Source organism: Myotis nattereri (assembly GCF_964212035.1).
Source record: "Myotis nattereri genome assembly, chromosome: X".
In the NCBI taxonomy this organism is placed as follows: Eukaryota; Metazoa; Chordata; class Mammalia; order Chiroptera; family Vespertilionidae; genus Myotis; species Myotis nattereri.
This window is the reverse complement of record NC_138078.1, coordinates 56,000,813-56,018,332: the sequence shown is the minus strand read 5'-3', so window position 1 is coordinate 56,018,332 and position 17,520 is coordinate 56,000,813. Positions and strand designations below refer to the sequence as shown.

Here is a 17,520-nt window from a genome sequence, read left to right as displayed (position 1 = left end):
CCAGTTTGGCAGCATCAGCAGTGAGTCCCGCCCCGCCCCCGTACTGGTCCCATGTGGCCGCCTGCGCGCAGGCATCTCTATCCATAAAATGAGGCCACATCAGAGATGGCCTCTCCGTACCCTGCCAGGAATGTGGCCGGCCAGTTCCCTTTGCGAGAGGTTACAGCTGTGCTCTCTTCAGATCCTCTTAAAGAGAAGCTTCCTTCTCCCCTAGAGCCCAAATCCTAAGAACCTCAGTTCCAAAACAGCCTCTTCCATTTCTGCGCCCATTCTACCCCTGCCATAGTCCAGTCCAGGAACTGAGGGCATAGTCTGAATCTATGCCCCCCAATCTCTATCCCCACCTTTAAGGTCTTTATTAGTCTTCAAACCCAGGTCCGAGGTCCAATGAAAAATGGTCTTGAAGGTTCTTAATGCCCTGGAGGAGCAGGCACAGTCAGAATGGGAGGCCTGCCTTCAACAGGAAGTAGACCTGCAGTCATGCCTTAGTTGTGGCCCTGAGGTTGACTGCATCCGCCATGGCCATAATGGGGCTTTGAGCGGTGGGGGTGCACTGAAAGGAATGCCACCAGAGAATGCTTCAAATGCGGAAATGAAGGCCACTGGGCAATGCAGTGCCCCTGGCCCCAAGCTCCGACCAAGCCCTGCCCTGCATGCGGTCAAAATGGTCATTGGAAAAGTGACTGCCATGGAAAAAGTGGTGGGCCTTCTATGCCTCAGTGTAGGGGGGACACCCTTCCAGGCCAAGACCCACCTGCTGGCCATGTTGGAACTGGCTGAAGATTGAAGAAGCCCAGCCTCGATGACTCCAATCACCCTCGCTGAGCCTCGGGTCACAATGAAGGTAGTAGGTCACCTTCCCCGTTGACATGAGGGCTGCCTTCTCTGTCCTGCCATCCTTTTTAGGGCCCCTTTATCCTTCCAAGATCTCGGACATGTATATTGACGGCAAATCCACCTGCCGTCTGGCCACAGGACCCCTTTCCTACCTCCTTGATGATAGCATGCCCCATGCCCCTGTTAGGACGAGACATCCTCACAATCCTAGTTGCCACTCTGCAGATCACTCTGAGCCGTTCATCTTCCCTGATCCTTCCACTCCTGGACCCCTCCCTTTACAGGGACACCGATCCTCCACTGCCATGCATCCCGTCATGGGGCCCTGTTGTCCCAGACCTCAGTAGCCTAGCTCAGTCTTTGCCTAGCTCAGTCTTTGCCTAACTCAGTCTTCGCTGTGAACGCCTTTTCTTCTTCTCTCCTCCACAACTGTCCCTTCCTCTGAACTGAAAACTGCTCTGACCTCACCCCATCCCCCTCCACCCTTCACAAAGGAAAAATGCAGCAACTTTAAAATCCAAGCGGCTAGAGGCCTGGGAATAGGCTGCGCAACCTGCTCCCTCCCTCCCCGCCTTTTCTCCAGCCTCATATCCAGGTCTCTGGCTTCCACTGCTCCTTCCATTTTCCCTTGGATATCAGCGCATTCTAACATTTTCTCCCGCTTTCACTGCAATACCTACATCTCTCAGGCTCACCGAGTGCCTCCCACCATCTTCTTCGGGGACACCATCCAGGACCGGATGACCCATCATTCCTCACAGGCTCTTACCTGACAAGGGACCCTACAATTTTGCTCAGGTTTTTCATATTTTCAGGTGAAACGGACATGGGATGATGAGGGAGTCATCAATTCTACTGTCTGGGATGGGAAATCCTCTAGTGTCACTCTCTATTTACGAACCCTGGACCTACTCCTATGCCCACTCTCATCAACACAACTTTCCATCTACTCTCGAACATGAATCCCTCCTCCTCTACATCCTGCTGGATTTCTGTCATTGGCTCAAACTCTCATCATAGCCACTCAATTCCAACCTATTGAACCCTCTAACTAAACTCTCTCTAGAAATTCACAGCTCCTGGCCGGACCTCCTGCCCATGGCCCTGACCAAACTCCGACTATACCAAGAAGCCCCATTTTCTTGAGCCCTTTTGACTCTTCTTGCTCAACCACTGTCTTCTTTCCGATCCCCCTCCCCTGGGTACTTATCTCCCATATCTGTCTTTAACCAGGCAATTGCTCAGGTTTCTGCCCAAGCCAGAGCCGACCGACCAAGACTCCCAAGACCAGCCCTTCACCCTGGTGACTCGGTCCTCCTTAAGAACCACAACCACAAGCCTTGGAGCCTAGGTGGACAGGACTTCACACTGTAATCCTCACAGCCCCCACTGCGGCCAAGCTGCTTGACAACCCCAGCTTGACGACCTGTCCTGGCACCGCCTCTCCAAACTAAAGAGACCCCGGAGCAGCATGACTTCTATAAATGTAAGGTGTTGGGCCCCACTAAGTTCTGTTTTAACTGCCCTCCCCTCCTCCTTCCTTCTCCTCCCGGCCCTGAGCAATATACACCCACTTCCACCCACTTATGTGTGGAGGTTCAAGGTCAGTGAAACCTACTACCAGACTGCAAACATGTCACCCGGCAAGTAGGATCTCAGGACTGCCGTCTGTTCGGAATTCAGACAAAGATCCAGATGGCTGTCAACATCCAGTCAGTGTCCAATACTGGTTGACCCTATGTCTGTTTTGCTTACAATCAGCGGAACCCAGAGAGATGTAATCAAGATGTCAACACCTATGGGGTTGCCAGGGGAGAGACTGTCATACCACACCGCAGCCAGTCTCACCAAGGCCAGCCCAGGTACCTTCTTTTGGTGCAACGGCACCTTAAGGAACTGCATGAACTACTCTGACCCCGGGCCTTGCTTCGTGGTCACAGTAATTCCCCAACTAACCTTGTATGGAGAGTCGGAGCTCAATGGTTGCTCCCTCCATCTCATCCTTGGACCCTCCGGGCTGCCTTCCTCCCTGTCATTTTAGGGGTGAGTATTGCTGCCTCAGTAGGCCTCACTGGGGGCCCCTTGTAAATAGTCTGGTCACTGCTCAGTACTTTAATGGTAAGCTCCAGTTAGCCCTGGAGTCTACTACCGCCTATTTTAGCCTCCCTACAGCAGTAAGTGACATCAGTAGCCCAAGTAGCCCTACGGAACCAGATCGCCTCAGACCTTCTGACTGCAGAAAAAAGAGGAACATGCATATTCCTTCAGGAAGAATGCTGTTACTGCATCAATGAGTCCAGAGTAGTGGAGCAAAACGTAAATGTACAGACCCTGACTAAGCTGAGTGAAGAACTACATGCAGGACACTTCCAGGACAACTCTCCTTCCTGATAGTTCCAAAGCTCCTTAGCTACCTGGGTCCTACCCATGATAGGGCCCCTGATTCTCATCTGTGTCTTTTTTTCTCCTAGCCCCCTGCCTCCTCAAGTTCATCCACTCCCGGATAATGGAGATGTCACGGGTGACTGTGAATCAGCTCCTGCTCCATCCCTATGCTTGGCTGCCCCCCAATCTGCCTCTGCCTAACCCTGGCCTTTAAATCCCGCCCCCTCCTTGCCTGTTGTAAGCTGGAAGTAGCTAGAAAGTGTCGCCCCCCCCCCTCATCACCAAAAGGCAGGGATGTTAGGTCAGAGAGAGCCCAGGATCAGATACATGCAGACATGTAATGAGAAAAGGGACTTCCCCTGGAATTTTCACAGGTCAACTGGCCAGACACAGATACTGGCTTCTCCATGACCCCCTGCAGCTGAAACTTCCTCAACTGAATACCTCAGCTCATGTCCCCGCCACTCACCCAACTGCAGTATAAAAAAAGGGACCCCTCCCTGTTGGCTTGAATCCACATGCTCTGTCCTGGGGGTACCTGGGTCTCCAGGGGATGCAGAATAAACCTTTTCCTTTCCTTTCTTTTCTGATTCACTGGACTCTATTTCTTGCGCAGGCTCCTGAGCCACCTAACCTAACAGGAACAGGAGCGGATTAGTTCCAAGCCAAGTTTTCTCTTTACAGGTGAACAGAAATCCCAGACGCATTTTAAATTTTTGTAAAACTTTTCAATTATGAGAAGGAGACTTTAAATTAGAGGAGGCGTCCATATTTGATCTCCATGTGCTCCCTTTTCCTTTCCACCACATCCTGCTTTAGGAAATGACTCAGATGGAGTATTTGTTCCCAAAGTTATGCTTAATAGAAAAACAGATTTTAAAGTTTTGTGTTTTTTTTTTCCTTTTTCTCTTTCCAAAGTAATAGCTAGCACCCAAGGTGACATTGGCTATATTTTGCACTTCCCATCATATCCTCAGGTAGTTTTTAAACAGAACATTAAGTAATCTCATTGCGGGAGAGCTTATAGCTCTGCGTTCTCCTGCCACCTTTGAATCTCCCAAACCAGAGAGAGATTCAGCAGCGGGGTTTCATTTCTTATTACTGATAGATTCCAAATACAAATTAAGATTTTAATTTGGATAAGAAAACACATTAAGATGACCATGGCACTCTTTTTTCAGCCTGATCTAAGAGTACCTTTTTCAAGAACAACAAAGTTTAAGTTCTATTATAACATGCAAAAACTATAAAAGATTACCTTCTAAAATTTTAACACTTTAAACATGCAAATCAAAAGTCTATAATAAAGTTTCTTAGTTTTAAAAAGCCAAATATACCGTTTTAAAGCCGAATCTACTTTTTTAAAGCCAAATCCTGCCGCATTTGTTAGCCTGGTTAAGAAAAGAATCCCAATGTACTTACAGACCCAGGCTTCTGTAGTTGATCCTGGGCATTGCATGCAGTAGAATCAACCTCACGTTTTTTCGGTGAGTTTTCCACACCTTTTCGGTGAAAACTTCCTTTTTGCGCTCCAGGGAGACCTGCACTTCCAGATTTCCCATCGGGCTCCAGATGTTGAGTGTTTCCTTCCACGTCCCCTGTGGAGTATGGTTCGGTATCTGAAAGAGGAGCCGCACAACAAATGAGAGAAAAAGACTCGAGATAATTTGACAATATTGGGGGACCAGGCAGCAACTTCCGAAGGACTTCCTCCGTGCTGAGGCCTCACCGAGCTTTTATTGATCTTGGATGCACCCATAGCATAGACCATAGACAGGTGACCACATAGTAACAAGCAGACAAGGCCATCAGCAAGGATTTAGATAATAATAAATGGGGGAGTAGTTTCAGCTACCACTGTCTGGACAAAGAGAAGAGGTGAGACCTAGCTCCAAGCTTTGCTAGGGCTTCAAAGGCACCCAGCCTTCCGGGTTTCAGGGAGTTCTCTGTATATGCTTATCAGATAGTGGAGGCAATAAATAGTTTCCCACAGTTTGGAGACTTATTCCTTATCTCTACTAGTCTACAATATCATCTTATTAAGTTTCCCTATCTGGAGGCAACAGATTCCACTTAAAGGGTCCTGGCCTCTATATATACTCTTTAGGTTAATGAGGAACCACACACTTGAGCTCTGGTTGCCCAAAATCAGTGGTTGCCATGGTGGGGCTTGACATCACAAAGCCTCAGGTTGATCATCCAGGAGGGGCAGGGGTGGCAGAGGATACAGAAATCTCAGAAGCTCAGGATATAGAAAAGAGACCTTCCTCTTACCTCCTAAAATTTTTCCCAAACTTATCTACTTATCTCTGATCTCTCTCTCTCTCTCTCTCTCTCTCTCTCTCTCTCTCTCTCTCTCTTCCTCTAGTTCCACTATAGTCCAGCATATGGCAGAGAGGTAGTGTTTCCTCTAAGCCACTTCCCAAACTCCACCGTCATTTCAGTGGTCCATTCCACCATGTTCAGTTGCTACCATTTCCAATTATTTTGAGTGTTGTTTTAATAGATCTTTTATTTTAGAATAGTTCCAGATTAGTAGAAAATTTGTGAAGATAACCATGTACACCATACCCAATTTCCCTTATTACTAATATCTTACTTGGGTATTGGTGAAATGTAAAATGAAGTGAATCATCAGTGAACAGTTAGAGTGAAACCTCATTTCTCTAGTATCTCCAATATCCAGCAATGCTGTTCTAGCCCAAGTTGTTAAAGGAAAAACTGGACCAGTAGAGGCATAAAACTTTAGATCTTGTGCTGATCATCCTTTCAATAGTTTAACAATATTCAGTAGTCTACCATGTAAAAAGGAAATCAAATTCATTATTATACACTGCCAGCGCTAACACAACACCCTGTTCCTCATGACTGCGACCACCACCATCCATCCCACCCACCCATTCCAAACCTAAATTAAACATCAGCTTTGTTTCATCCTTGCCAGGATGAGAAAGTGTTGACGAAAAAATCCCACTTCAGTCTTCTCCTGGTCCTTATTCTAAGTGTCTGGCTCAGTATGGAATGGCTTGTATGGTGCCCCAATAAAGAATTCTTCATTACTCCCTTCTCACATGACTTCCCACTCCTTACCTCCCTCCCCATTATCTGAAACTCACAAAAATACAAACATATTCCCTTTATACCCTTGCAGGTATTTATTTATGGAGACCATTAATGTTTCATCTTCTCCTAATGGGCATTTCTGAAGCATTGTTGACAGAGGGATACACATTATTAAGTGTGTTCCCCTCAGAGAACCTGAGTATCACCTGTGGTAGATGAACAGTCCAGCACTTCTTCTTCTGCATTCGTTTGCTTGCTAACTGGAGTTTTTCCCCTTCCTGTAGTAAAATACAATTTTCTGATTCTTTCTGTAATTCTCCCTCTTGTCTTCATTCAGCTTAAAGTCCAAATTTACCATTGCCACTATCTTGGTTATGAAGGTTGGAAAAAAGTTAAACACAGAAAGACATTGGTTTTGGGGAAGAAATTCGAAAATGATTTGGAAATGGGCTTTTAATTGAATGACAATGGATTGAATGAGGATCTGCCTGTGGTCAAAAAGCACAAGACCAGATTCTTGGGTGCAGATTACTGGGGAAAGGGCAGCATTTGAATAAGGTATTCTGACTTTATCCACTTCTTCTACATCCAGTTGCGAAACTGACTTCTAATTCACTTGAGGACTTGCAGTTCATCCATCGTTCTGTTTGAAGTGTTATTCCTTGTCTCCACTAGTCTATAATATCTACTTAGTAAGTTTGGCTATCTTGAGGCAACAGACACTACTCAAAGGTTCCTGTCCTCCATATATACTCTTCAGGTTAATGAGGAGCCACTCACTTTAGTTCTGGTTGCCAAAAATCAGTGGTTGCCATGGTGTGGCTTGACATCACAAAGCCTCAGCTTCACCATCAAGGAGGGGCGGGGGTGGCAGAGGATGCAGAAATCTCAGACACTCTGGTTATGGAACAGACACCTTCCTCTTAATTCCTAAAATTTTTCCCTAAATGTCCCCCCTCTCTCTCTCTTCATTTCCTCTAGTTCCATTATAGTCCAGCAAATCACAAGAAGGTTGTGTTTCCTCTAAGACAGTTCCCATACTCCCCCATTATTTCAGAGGTCCATTCCACTATGTTCAGTTGCTACCCATTTCTAGGATTTTGAGTGTTGTTTTAATGGATGTTTCATTTTAGAATAGTTCCAGATTTAAAGAAAAATTGTGAAGATAATAACCATATACCCCATACCCAACTTCCCTTATTACTTTGGAATGGGGAAAAAGTAACATGAAGTGAATCATCAGTGAAAGAGTTAGAGTGAAACCTCACTTCACTAGTATCTCCAATATCCAGCAATGCTGTTGTAGACCAAGTTGTTAAAGGAAAAACTGGACCAGTTGTGGCATAAATATTCAGGTCTTGAGATGACCATACTTTCAATAGCTTTACAATATTCAATAGTCTACCATGTAAAAGGGAAATCAAATTCATTCTTATACACTGCCAGCACTAACAGAACACCCTGCTCCTCATGACTGCAACCACCACCATCCATCCCACCCCCCCCCCCAATCCAAACCTAAATTAAACATCAGCTTCTTTCATCCTTGCCAGTATGAGAATGGGGAAAAAGTAACATGAAGTGAATCATCAGTGAAAGAGTTAGAGTGAAACCTCACTTCACTAGTATCTCCAATATCCAGCAATGCTGTTGTAGACCAAGTTGTTAAAGGAAAAACTGGACCAGTTGTGGCATAAATATTCAGGTCTTGAGATGACCATACTTTCAATAGCTTTACAATATTCAATAGTCTACCATGTAAAAGGGAAATCAAATTCATTCTTATACACTGCCAGCACTAACAGAACACCCTGCTCCTCATGACTGCAACCACCACCATCCATCCCACCCCCCCCCCCAATCCAAACCTAAATTAAACATCAGCTTCTTTCATCCTTGCCAGTATGAGAATTTGTTGAGGAGAAAAATCCCCAACAGTCTTCTCCTGGTCCTTATTCTAAGTGTCTGGCTCACTATGGAATGGCTTATCAGGTGCCCCAATTAAAGAATTCTACATTTCTTTCTTCTCACATGATTTCTTCCTCCTTAGATCCCTCCCCATCATCTGGAAACTCGCAAAAATACAAACACATTTCCTTTATACCCTTGCTGGTATTTAGTCACGGAGACCATTAATGTTTTCATCTTTTCATAAGGTCTATTTCTGAAGCATTTTTGATAGAGGGATACACATTGTTAAGTGTGTTCCTCTCAGAGACCCTGGGTATCACCTCTGGTAGATGGAACTCCAGCACTTCTTCTTCTGCATTTGTTGGCTTGCTTACTGGAGGTTTTCCCCTTCCTGTAGTAAAATACAATAATCTGATTCTTTCTGTCTTTCTCCCTCTTGTATTGATTCACCTTAAAGTCCAAATTTACCATCACCACTATATTGGTTTTGTGAAAGGACAGAACAGGACTGATAGCTGTGTCCTTATCCCCTCTTCCAAGATAAAGCTTCAGCATGTATCAGTTACTCAGCCTACCCTTATGTCAGCAAATGGAATTGTGGGGGAAACCAGCCCAAGGCCAAGAATATGCTAGCCAACCCCCTGACTTTGTGTAAGAAGAACCCTAGCTGTACCCTGCCCTTGCGTCACTAGCCCCGTGCCATCACTCAACCAACTGGAATAGGCCAAATCAGTGATCAGAGTGTGCCCCCACCCTCCGACCACAAGCCCTATAAATTCTTTGTTCTCTTGGGACTCGGGGCTCTCTCTTGCATCCAGTAATGTTGGCAGTGGGGGGAATCAAGTTCCGGGCTTGAATAAAAGACTTTATGCTTTTGCATCGGACTCGGCTCCCTAGTGGTCTGTCTTGGGGGATCTCGAAATCTGGGCCGAACATTTGGGGGCTCATCTGGAACCCCTGAGACTCAAAGAGACCCTGATTTGGAGGGTCTGACAAACCGCGGTAACTGTCTGTGTGTTGTTAGTATTTTCTGTGTATTCTGTCCAGTGTGAGCTCACTTATGATATCTGTAATGCTGATAACAGACTAGGGGGATGCACTGGGGGCCCACGGGTGGGAGGAGTTGGGAGATGACCCGATCCTCCATCTGGTGGGCCCGGAAACCCCTCAAATTGAGGGGAGTGGTGCATGGCCATCGTCTAATCTGATCTGTAGTTTTGCTTTCGCGGAGTAGGAAGGTTGGTTTGGTTTTGCTTCCATAGAGTTGGAAAACTGTATTTGTCTGTGCTTGTATTTTTTTTTTCTGTTTTCTGTGGATTTACTGGACGGACGTTATGGGACAGACTCAAACTACTCCTTTAAGCATTATGGTCGTTTTAAAATGAAGGGCTGGGCCAAACCTGCTTGCCAGCCTCAGGTGTGGTTTTCCAGAACTGCTTGGAACTTGGGACCTTGAAGCTTACTGAATTCAAATGATAAAAAACATGTCTTGCATTTTGATGTTTATTCTTAAAAATGTTACTGATTGAGAAATTCAGAATATTTGCTAAAAGTTTAAGGTTCGGATTGAATTGGGAAAAATTGTGGTTTGTGGTAGCTAAATGCCTTTGCTTATGAATGTTTGTTTAAAGTATGTGAGTGTGGAGGGAGGGGTCCTGCCTTCTCCTCTCTGTGTGGCTCCATGACTTCGGTCAGGAGGGAATCTGAGTAAGGATCTGTGAAAACAGGTCACCCCCTCCCTTGTCTGTCTCTTGTCACCGAACATCATGAGGTCGGGACAAAGTAAATCTGTTAAAAAATTTGTAAAGGGGTACAATAGAGATTGTGGAATTTGAATGAATGCCGACACAATGAGAAAGCATGAGTGAACAGCTGTTTGTGTGGGACTAGCCAATTTTCTAGTGTGAGGGGGAATGGAAGCAGTCTTAACTCCTCTGGTAGGTTCTCACTAAAAGGTTGGTGGAGAATTCTGTTCTGGGACATGGGTGCCAGGAGTGCCCCCATGCTCATCTGGGGAGTGGGGCATTGCTTTGTTTATCTGCTCAGCTGCAGTCTGGGCTAGTCTACCGAGAGAGTGTGAATACAAGTGTTTGTCTATTTTGGCTGCTCATTACTAGTCTGTGTGAAGGGGAAGCTACTTTGATTTATTTTGCATTTCTGTTCATTCATCTGGCTGAACGTTTGGACTGGACCCGCGATGGGCTGCAAGAATCTCTAGCAGATCTCAGAGTCTTTTGCTTGCCATTACCAAAAAAATCAGCCCACTTAGTTAATATCAATTTCTGTCGATCAGTGGCTCTTACCTGGATTGTAAATCGCTGTATTTCCAAGATTTCTTTGTTCTGAGATTGCTTATAAAAGAGCAAGAGAGATGTATTTTCCAGTTAATTTTTTGCTGAGCAAATTAACAAAGTAGCAAATTTCAGAGAACTTATTATTCATGGTTTTCTTATCTCTTTGGTGAACAGCTCCGCAGGACGGAAAGAAAACCTGCCTCTGACTGTATTTTGTTTAACTTGCTGTTTTCAATTGTTTATTAGAACCCTCATAGAGAACATAACCAGGTCTTTTCCTTCCTCCCTCATCTGGATGCTGAAAGCATCAGTAACTGGATTTCAGATGCTCTCCAGGTTTTCTGTCTACAAGAAACCTCGCTATGCACCGGTTATATTTCCAGGCCGACTCTGTGAGGAAAAGCAATGGGCCTGGGCTGAGACAATGGGGGCGGGGGTTTTGGCAGTTATGCTGCTGGCTGAAAGCTTAACAGGTCTTAGCAATGAAATTCAAGGTTAAAAAAAAATAACTGTAAGCACAATCTTTCTCTGCCTTGGTTTATTCTTTAAACCCCTCCAATGCTGAATCAGACCGATACCTGTTCTTAGTTTTATCACAAAAGGTCCAGATATATATTAAGAGTAAAAGTACATTTAAAATATGTTCATAAATATTAAAGTAAAATTGCCAAATGTTCACTTTTGTTAATCATTAAATTATTAAGGTTTCTAAGAATTAAAAAAAAAAAAGAACAACTAAACTCCTGCTCTAAAGCAGAGGAGGCACAAAGCTAGAATCCACATACCCCCTGGTAATTTAGAAATGTTTTCCAGGCCGACTCAGGATCTGAGACCCAGGTCAAAGAAGTGGGGGGGCGGGACTGAATGCCTGAGCTGCCCCCAAGGCCCATAAGCCCCTGGTGGAGAAGTAGCCACGTGCTCGTGGATCAAAGATAGCCTACAGGAGCTGCAGCAGCTGCTGCTGGGCACCGAGGTTCAGGCTAAGCTGGAGAACACTGAGGTGCTGGCGCTACCGGTGAGACATGTGCTATGGGGCAGTGCTTGTGGGCGCCAGCAGCTGCAGGCAGAAGCCAGAGAGCGCTTCCCTACTGGCTACATTCAGTGAACCCCCTGCTTGAGTCCATACCACTGGAAAAGGGCAGCGTCTTCCAGGATTTGCTGGGGGACGCTCCGGCTGGGCCCCTGGGAGACCCTAGAGGGAGCAGCTGGCTCGCAGGTGGAGCTGATATCCCCTTCTAGTTTACTCCCTTGAAAGAGGCCTGGTTGCTGCTCTACCACGAAGGAAACTGGTAAAAAGGCAAAACGCAGGGCCCAAGGGTTGTCAAAAAGGCACTCTCCCTGGACCTGGAAGCCATCAGGACTTTCAAATTCTCCAAGAGAGGAGGAGTCTGACTCAGAGACTGGCTGAAATGTCGTTGGGTTAGAAAAACCGGAGGCTGCATATTGAACTTATAGACTGCAGTTTGCTATGTAGAGGTCCAAGCCAGTTATATAGGGGTTAAACACTCTGTGAACAGCAAACCAACTTTCTCCTGTGCCAGAATACATTTTAAGAATATTGAATGCATGATAGACCAGTAAGCTGGGACTAGTAAAATAGGGAAACTGAGCAGAAATCCTATCTTCCCTAAAACAATGACACTTGGGGGTAAATGCTTTGCATTTGCCTCCCTAAACAAATGTAAATCCTTTATGGCAATCTGATTAGTGTCATTTGTTGTCCACACCCAGGGACAAATGAAGTTAGAAAATTAGCCTTATTTTGATAAGTTCTTTTATTCAGGAGGAGCCAACCCGGTCCCTCCCTGCAACATGAATGATAAAATGTATGTTAAGGAATTTTAAAATTGCTGAAACCTCGCAGCCTAGGGTCCAGTTGTGTGTGTGTAAGAAGGGACAGAGTAAAGTTCAGTAGCAGGCCAGAAGAATCTGGCAAGGCCATCCAAACCACCCAGCAACTATTAGACAGAGCCGCCTGAGGCAGACCTCATTGGACTGGCAGCAGCTGACTCTGACTAGGACAGACTGGGCTTTTTCCAACTGGGCCCCCATGAGCCAATGGTCAAAATGAAGGTCGGGGGCCAGACTGTGAAATTTATGATTGATACAGCGGCAGAGCACTCGGTAGTTACTCAGAAGGTAGTTCCCCTCTCAGGACAGGAAGTCACCGTTATTGGAGTTACTGGAACATTACCACAGCTGCAGACTGTTCTGCCACCCCCGCCGATGTCAGTGAGGCGGCCATCAGGTGGTTCATGAATTCTTATATTTACCAGTTGACCTGCTCCCTCTAATGGGCAGAGACCTTTTAGCCAAAATGGAAGCAGAAACCACTTTTGCCCCAGATGGCTCAGCACAGCCTTGCCTATGTGAAGAGACCTCTCCAATGATCCTGTCCTTAGCAGTGCCGAGAGAGAAAGGATGGAGACTCTATACCCCCCAGCCAAAGGCACCACATTCGTGCTTGTCAGGCCCCTATCGATGAACTTGGGCAGTGTTCCTTTTATCTGCCAAAATTCCCAAGACTATAAAAGTACCTTTTCACTGAAAAGGTGTATATGTGGATGTTCATTTGATGTTTATATGTCTACCTAGGTATAAATATTTGTAGGTAAATAGAACCCCTGGTTAATTTTCTGGTGTATTCTGGAGCAGCCTATTCGGTCATGACAGATCCAAGGGGACCAGAAACATCTAAGAAGACACCAGTTCTAAGAGCCACCAGACAAACTGCCTTTTTCCTTGGACATCAAAGAGGATTGTGGACCTCAGAAAGAACACAGTAACTCATTCGTTTCTAGGTATGCCAGAATGCCTATACCCCTTACTTGGACGTGATCTCTTACAGAAATGAAAACCCACCCATAAGCTTTATCGAGATGCCCTGCCAGTGCCACCTCAGACTCTGTACATCCTTTCCAGCCTGAGGACTCGGTGTGGGTAAAGAAGCTCAAGACCCCAGGACTCACCCCAATTTGAAAAGGACTATACCTGCAGAAAATTGTATAATAGGCTCAGATGATGCCTGCATCTTCATAGACATAGTTTCAGAAAGACAAGGACAATTTTACCTTATATAGAAAGGTCAAAGATTGGACTTTAGTCACCTCCCTAAAATGCTTGTATAGCCCTGCCATATCTCACGTTTAGTACCGGAGGATTTAGCTGCCTGAAGCGGTCATAGTGCCAATATTATGTTTCATTGTATTAATATGTTGTATTAACCTTCAATTCTCTTACAGGATTAAATGTAGCTGTATCGGTGGACCGGTGATGGTTACAGTCCTTGGTGGTCTTTGGGAATAACTGGCAAGTATCCAGTCTGCCACACTGAAGGACACTGTTATACCTATCTGTTAGCTGTCCTGGAAGGGGACTATATAGGATGAACCACAAAGGTAAAGGGTGTCTGGCTGCCAAGAGGGCAGATGCCCAACTGGACAAAGAAGAATACCCGTCAGGTTTTGGTCTCTATTGAGAAACACCTAACAGTTGGCAGCCTGTGTACTGTCTTGCAGGCCTGAATGACCATGCCCATGTAAGGAGTGGTACAAACCTCGGCTGTAGAGATCAGGGAAAGGCCTATTTAGAATGGAAGGTCTGAGGCAGACAGCAGGGAGTCTGACTGGAAAGTGACCTGTGACTAGACACACCCGCTGCAGATCACCCTCAAGAAGACAGTGGACCTCCGCAGACCCCTTGTAATCCTCCTGCTGTTGGTGACTTATGGCCCTTGCATTATTAACAGACTAGTCCAATTTGTCAAGAAGTGTATAAAAGTAGTTCAGTTGATAGTTCAGTCCGTCTTATGATTGAGCCGGAAGTTCCAAGACAAGGGGTGAATGAAAGGACAGAACAGTACTGATAGCTGTGTCCTTATCCCCTCTTCCAAGAAAAAGCCGCAGAATGTATCAGTTACTCAGCCTGCCCTTATCTCAGCCAATGGGAAAGCGGTGGAAACTACGCCAAAGCCAAGGGTATGCTAGCCACCCCTGTGTTTGTGTAAAAAGACCCTAGCTGCACCCTGCCCTTGCATCACTAGCCCCCCACCCTCAAAAAAACAACCGTAATCGGCCAAATCAGTGGTCAGAGTGTGCCCCCACACCCTGACCACAAGCCATATTAATACTTTTTTCCGGGAGACCGTGCCATCTTGGGTGACTGTCGCCGGCATCCAGAGACCAGCTACTAACCCGGCAACAACGGCTCTCAAGCAGCGCGACTACGTGAACTCAGAGGAACTCGGCTTCTCCCCACAGAAAGCAGATCCAAGCAACAGCGGCCTCCTGATCTCCACACGCTCTGTCTGAGGAACAGCTGCTGTGGGTGAAGCCTCCCTCCACCAGCCAGAAGAGCCACAACAGCTGTGAACAGCACCCATCAGAAGACCCGCTAACAACAGAGGAGCAGCTGCTACCACAACCGCCCAAGGAGCAACCACAGCCCGAGGAGCCACTGCCACCTAGGGAGCAGCCACTGAACGACTCAATATCTATATACGTCAGTGAGATCAAACATGGGTAGACAAAGAAATCCCCAAAGGAAAGAAAAGGAGGACTCACCAGAAAAGCAGCTAAGTGATACAGAGGCATACAACATGACAGAAAAAGAATTCAGAATAAGGGTCCTAGAGTGCATACACCGGATGGAGGAAAAAATCGACAACTTATCCAAGAAGCAAGAAGAAACAGATGAAAAAATCGACAACTTAACTAGGACCCAAGAAGAAATGAAGTGCGATATAGCTGCAATAAAGAACACCATTGAAAGTATCAACAGTAGACTAGGAGAAGCGGAAGACCGAATTAGTGAATTAGAAGACAGGGAAGCAAAACACACCCAAACTGTACTTCAGTTGGAGAAAAAAATTAAAAGACAGGAGGAGAGCCAAAGGGAGCTTTGGGACAACATGAAACGAAACAACATACGAATAATAGGGGTGCCAGAACAACAGAAAGAGGAACAAGGATTAGAAAACCTATTGGAAGAAATAATATCAGAAAACTTCCCTGAGGTGGGGAAGAAAAAAGTCACACAAGCCCAGAGAGTCCCAAGCAAGGTGAACCCGAAAAGACCCACACCAAGACACATCATAATTACCATGGCAAATGTTCAGGACAAAGAGAGAATCTTACAGGCTGCAAGAGAGAGACGGAAAGTTACATACAAGGGATCTCCCATTAGATTATCAAATGATTTCTCAACAGAAACACATCAGGCCAGAAAAGAATGGACGGAAATTTACAAAGTGATGCAAAGCAAAGGACTGAATCCAAGAATACTCTATCCAGCAAGGCTATCATTCAAAATTGAAGGGGAAATAAGAAGCTTCACAGACAAAAAAAGGCTAAGGGAGTTTATCACCACCAAGCCAGCAATGCAAGAAATGCTAAAGGGACTGGTGTAAAAAGAAGAAATAAAAATCCCAGAAAGAAAACAGCCACACACACAAAAAAAGAAATGGCTACAAACAAGTACCTTTCAATAATAACTTTAAATGTAAACGGGCTAAATGCTCCAACCAAAAGATATCGAGTGGCTGAATGGATAAAAAATCATGACCCATACATTTGCTGTCTACAAGAGACCCACCTCATTAGAAAGGACTCACACAGACTGAAAGTGAAGGGATGGAAAACTATCTTTCAGGCTAATGGAAAAGAAAATAAAGCTGGGGTAGCAATACTTATATCGGACAAAATAGACCTCAAAGTGAAGGCCATAACAAGAGATACGGAAGGCCACTTCATAATACTAAAAGGATCAATACAACAAGAAGATATAACCCTGATAAACATATATGCACCCAATGCAGGAGCACCCAAATACATAAAAAATCTTCTGGAAGATATCAAAGGAGAGATCGACAACAATACAATCATAGTAGGGGACTTTAATACACCACTGTCATCACTGGATAAGTCCTCTAGACAAACAATCAGCAAAGATACAGCAATACTAAATGACTCACTAGATCAGATGGACTTAATAGACATCTTCAGAACACTTCACCCCAGTGCCACGGAATATACATTCTACTCAAGTGCTCATGACACATATTCAAAAATAGACCATATATTGGGTCACAAGCAAAGTATCCCCAAATTCAAGAAGATTGAAATCATAAAAAGCGTCTTCGCAGACCACGATGGCATAATATTAGAAATAAACTGCAATAAAAACAACCCAAAATACTCAAACACCTGGAAGCTGAATAGCATGCTATTAAATATTGATTGGGTTACCAATGAAATCAAAGAAGAAATTCAAAACATCCTGGAAACTAATGACAATGAAAACACAACAATCCAAAACCTATGGGACACAATGAAAGCAGTCCTGAGAGGGAAGTTTATAGCTCTACAGGCCTATCTCAAAAAACAAGAAAAAATGGTAGTAAATCAGCTAACTCTACAACTCAAAGAATTAGAAAGAGAGCAACAAGAAAACCCCAGAGTGAGCAGAAGGAAGGAGATAATAAAGATTAGAGCAGAAATAAATAACATAGAGACCAAAAAAATAATACAGAAAATCAATGAAACCAAGAGCTGGTTCTTCGAAAGGATAAACAAGATTGACAAACCTCTAGCCAGACTCACCAAGAAGCAAAGAGAGAGGACCCAAATAAACAAAATCAGAAATGAAAGAGGTGAAATAACAACAGACCCCACAGAAATACAAATGATTGTTAAAAAATACTATGGACAGCTCTACTCCAACAAACTAGACAACCTGGAGGAAATGGACAAATTCCTAGAAAAATACAACATTCCAAAACTCAATCAGGAAGAATCTAAAAATCTCAACAGGCCAATAACTATGGAAGAAATTGAAGCAGTCATCAAAAAGCTTCCATCAAACAAAAGCCCAGGACCAGACGGCTTCACAGGGGAGTTTTACCAAACATTCAAGGAAGAACTAAAACCTATCCTCCTCAGACTACTACAAAAAATTCAAGAGGAAGGAACACTTCCAAGCTCATTCTATGAAGCCAGCATCACCCTAATACCAAAACCAGGTAAAGACAACA

General features: G+C 44.9%; 1 protein-coding gene across 1 annotated transcript in view; it reads right to left on the bottom strand.

Annotated features, from left to right (window-relative positions):
* PBDC1 (polysaccharide biosynthesis domain containing 1) overlaps positions 1-17,520 on the bottom strand; it is a 418,787-nt gene that overhangs the window by 3,842 nt on the left and 397,425 nt on the right. The window contains exon 7 of the mRNA XM_081080887.1: positions 4,645-4,841. Coding sequence (XP_080937013.1) covers positions 4,645-4,841 — 197 coding nt within the window. The remainder of the gene's footprint in view (positions 1-4,644; positions 4,842-17,520) is intronic.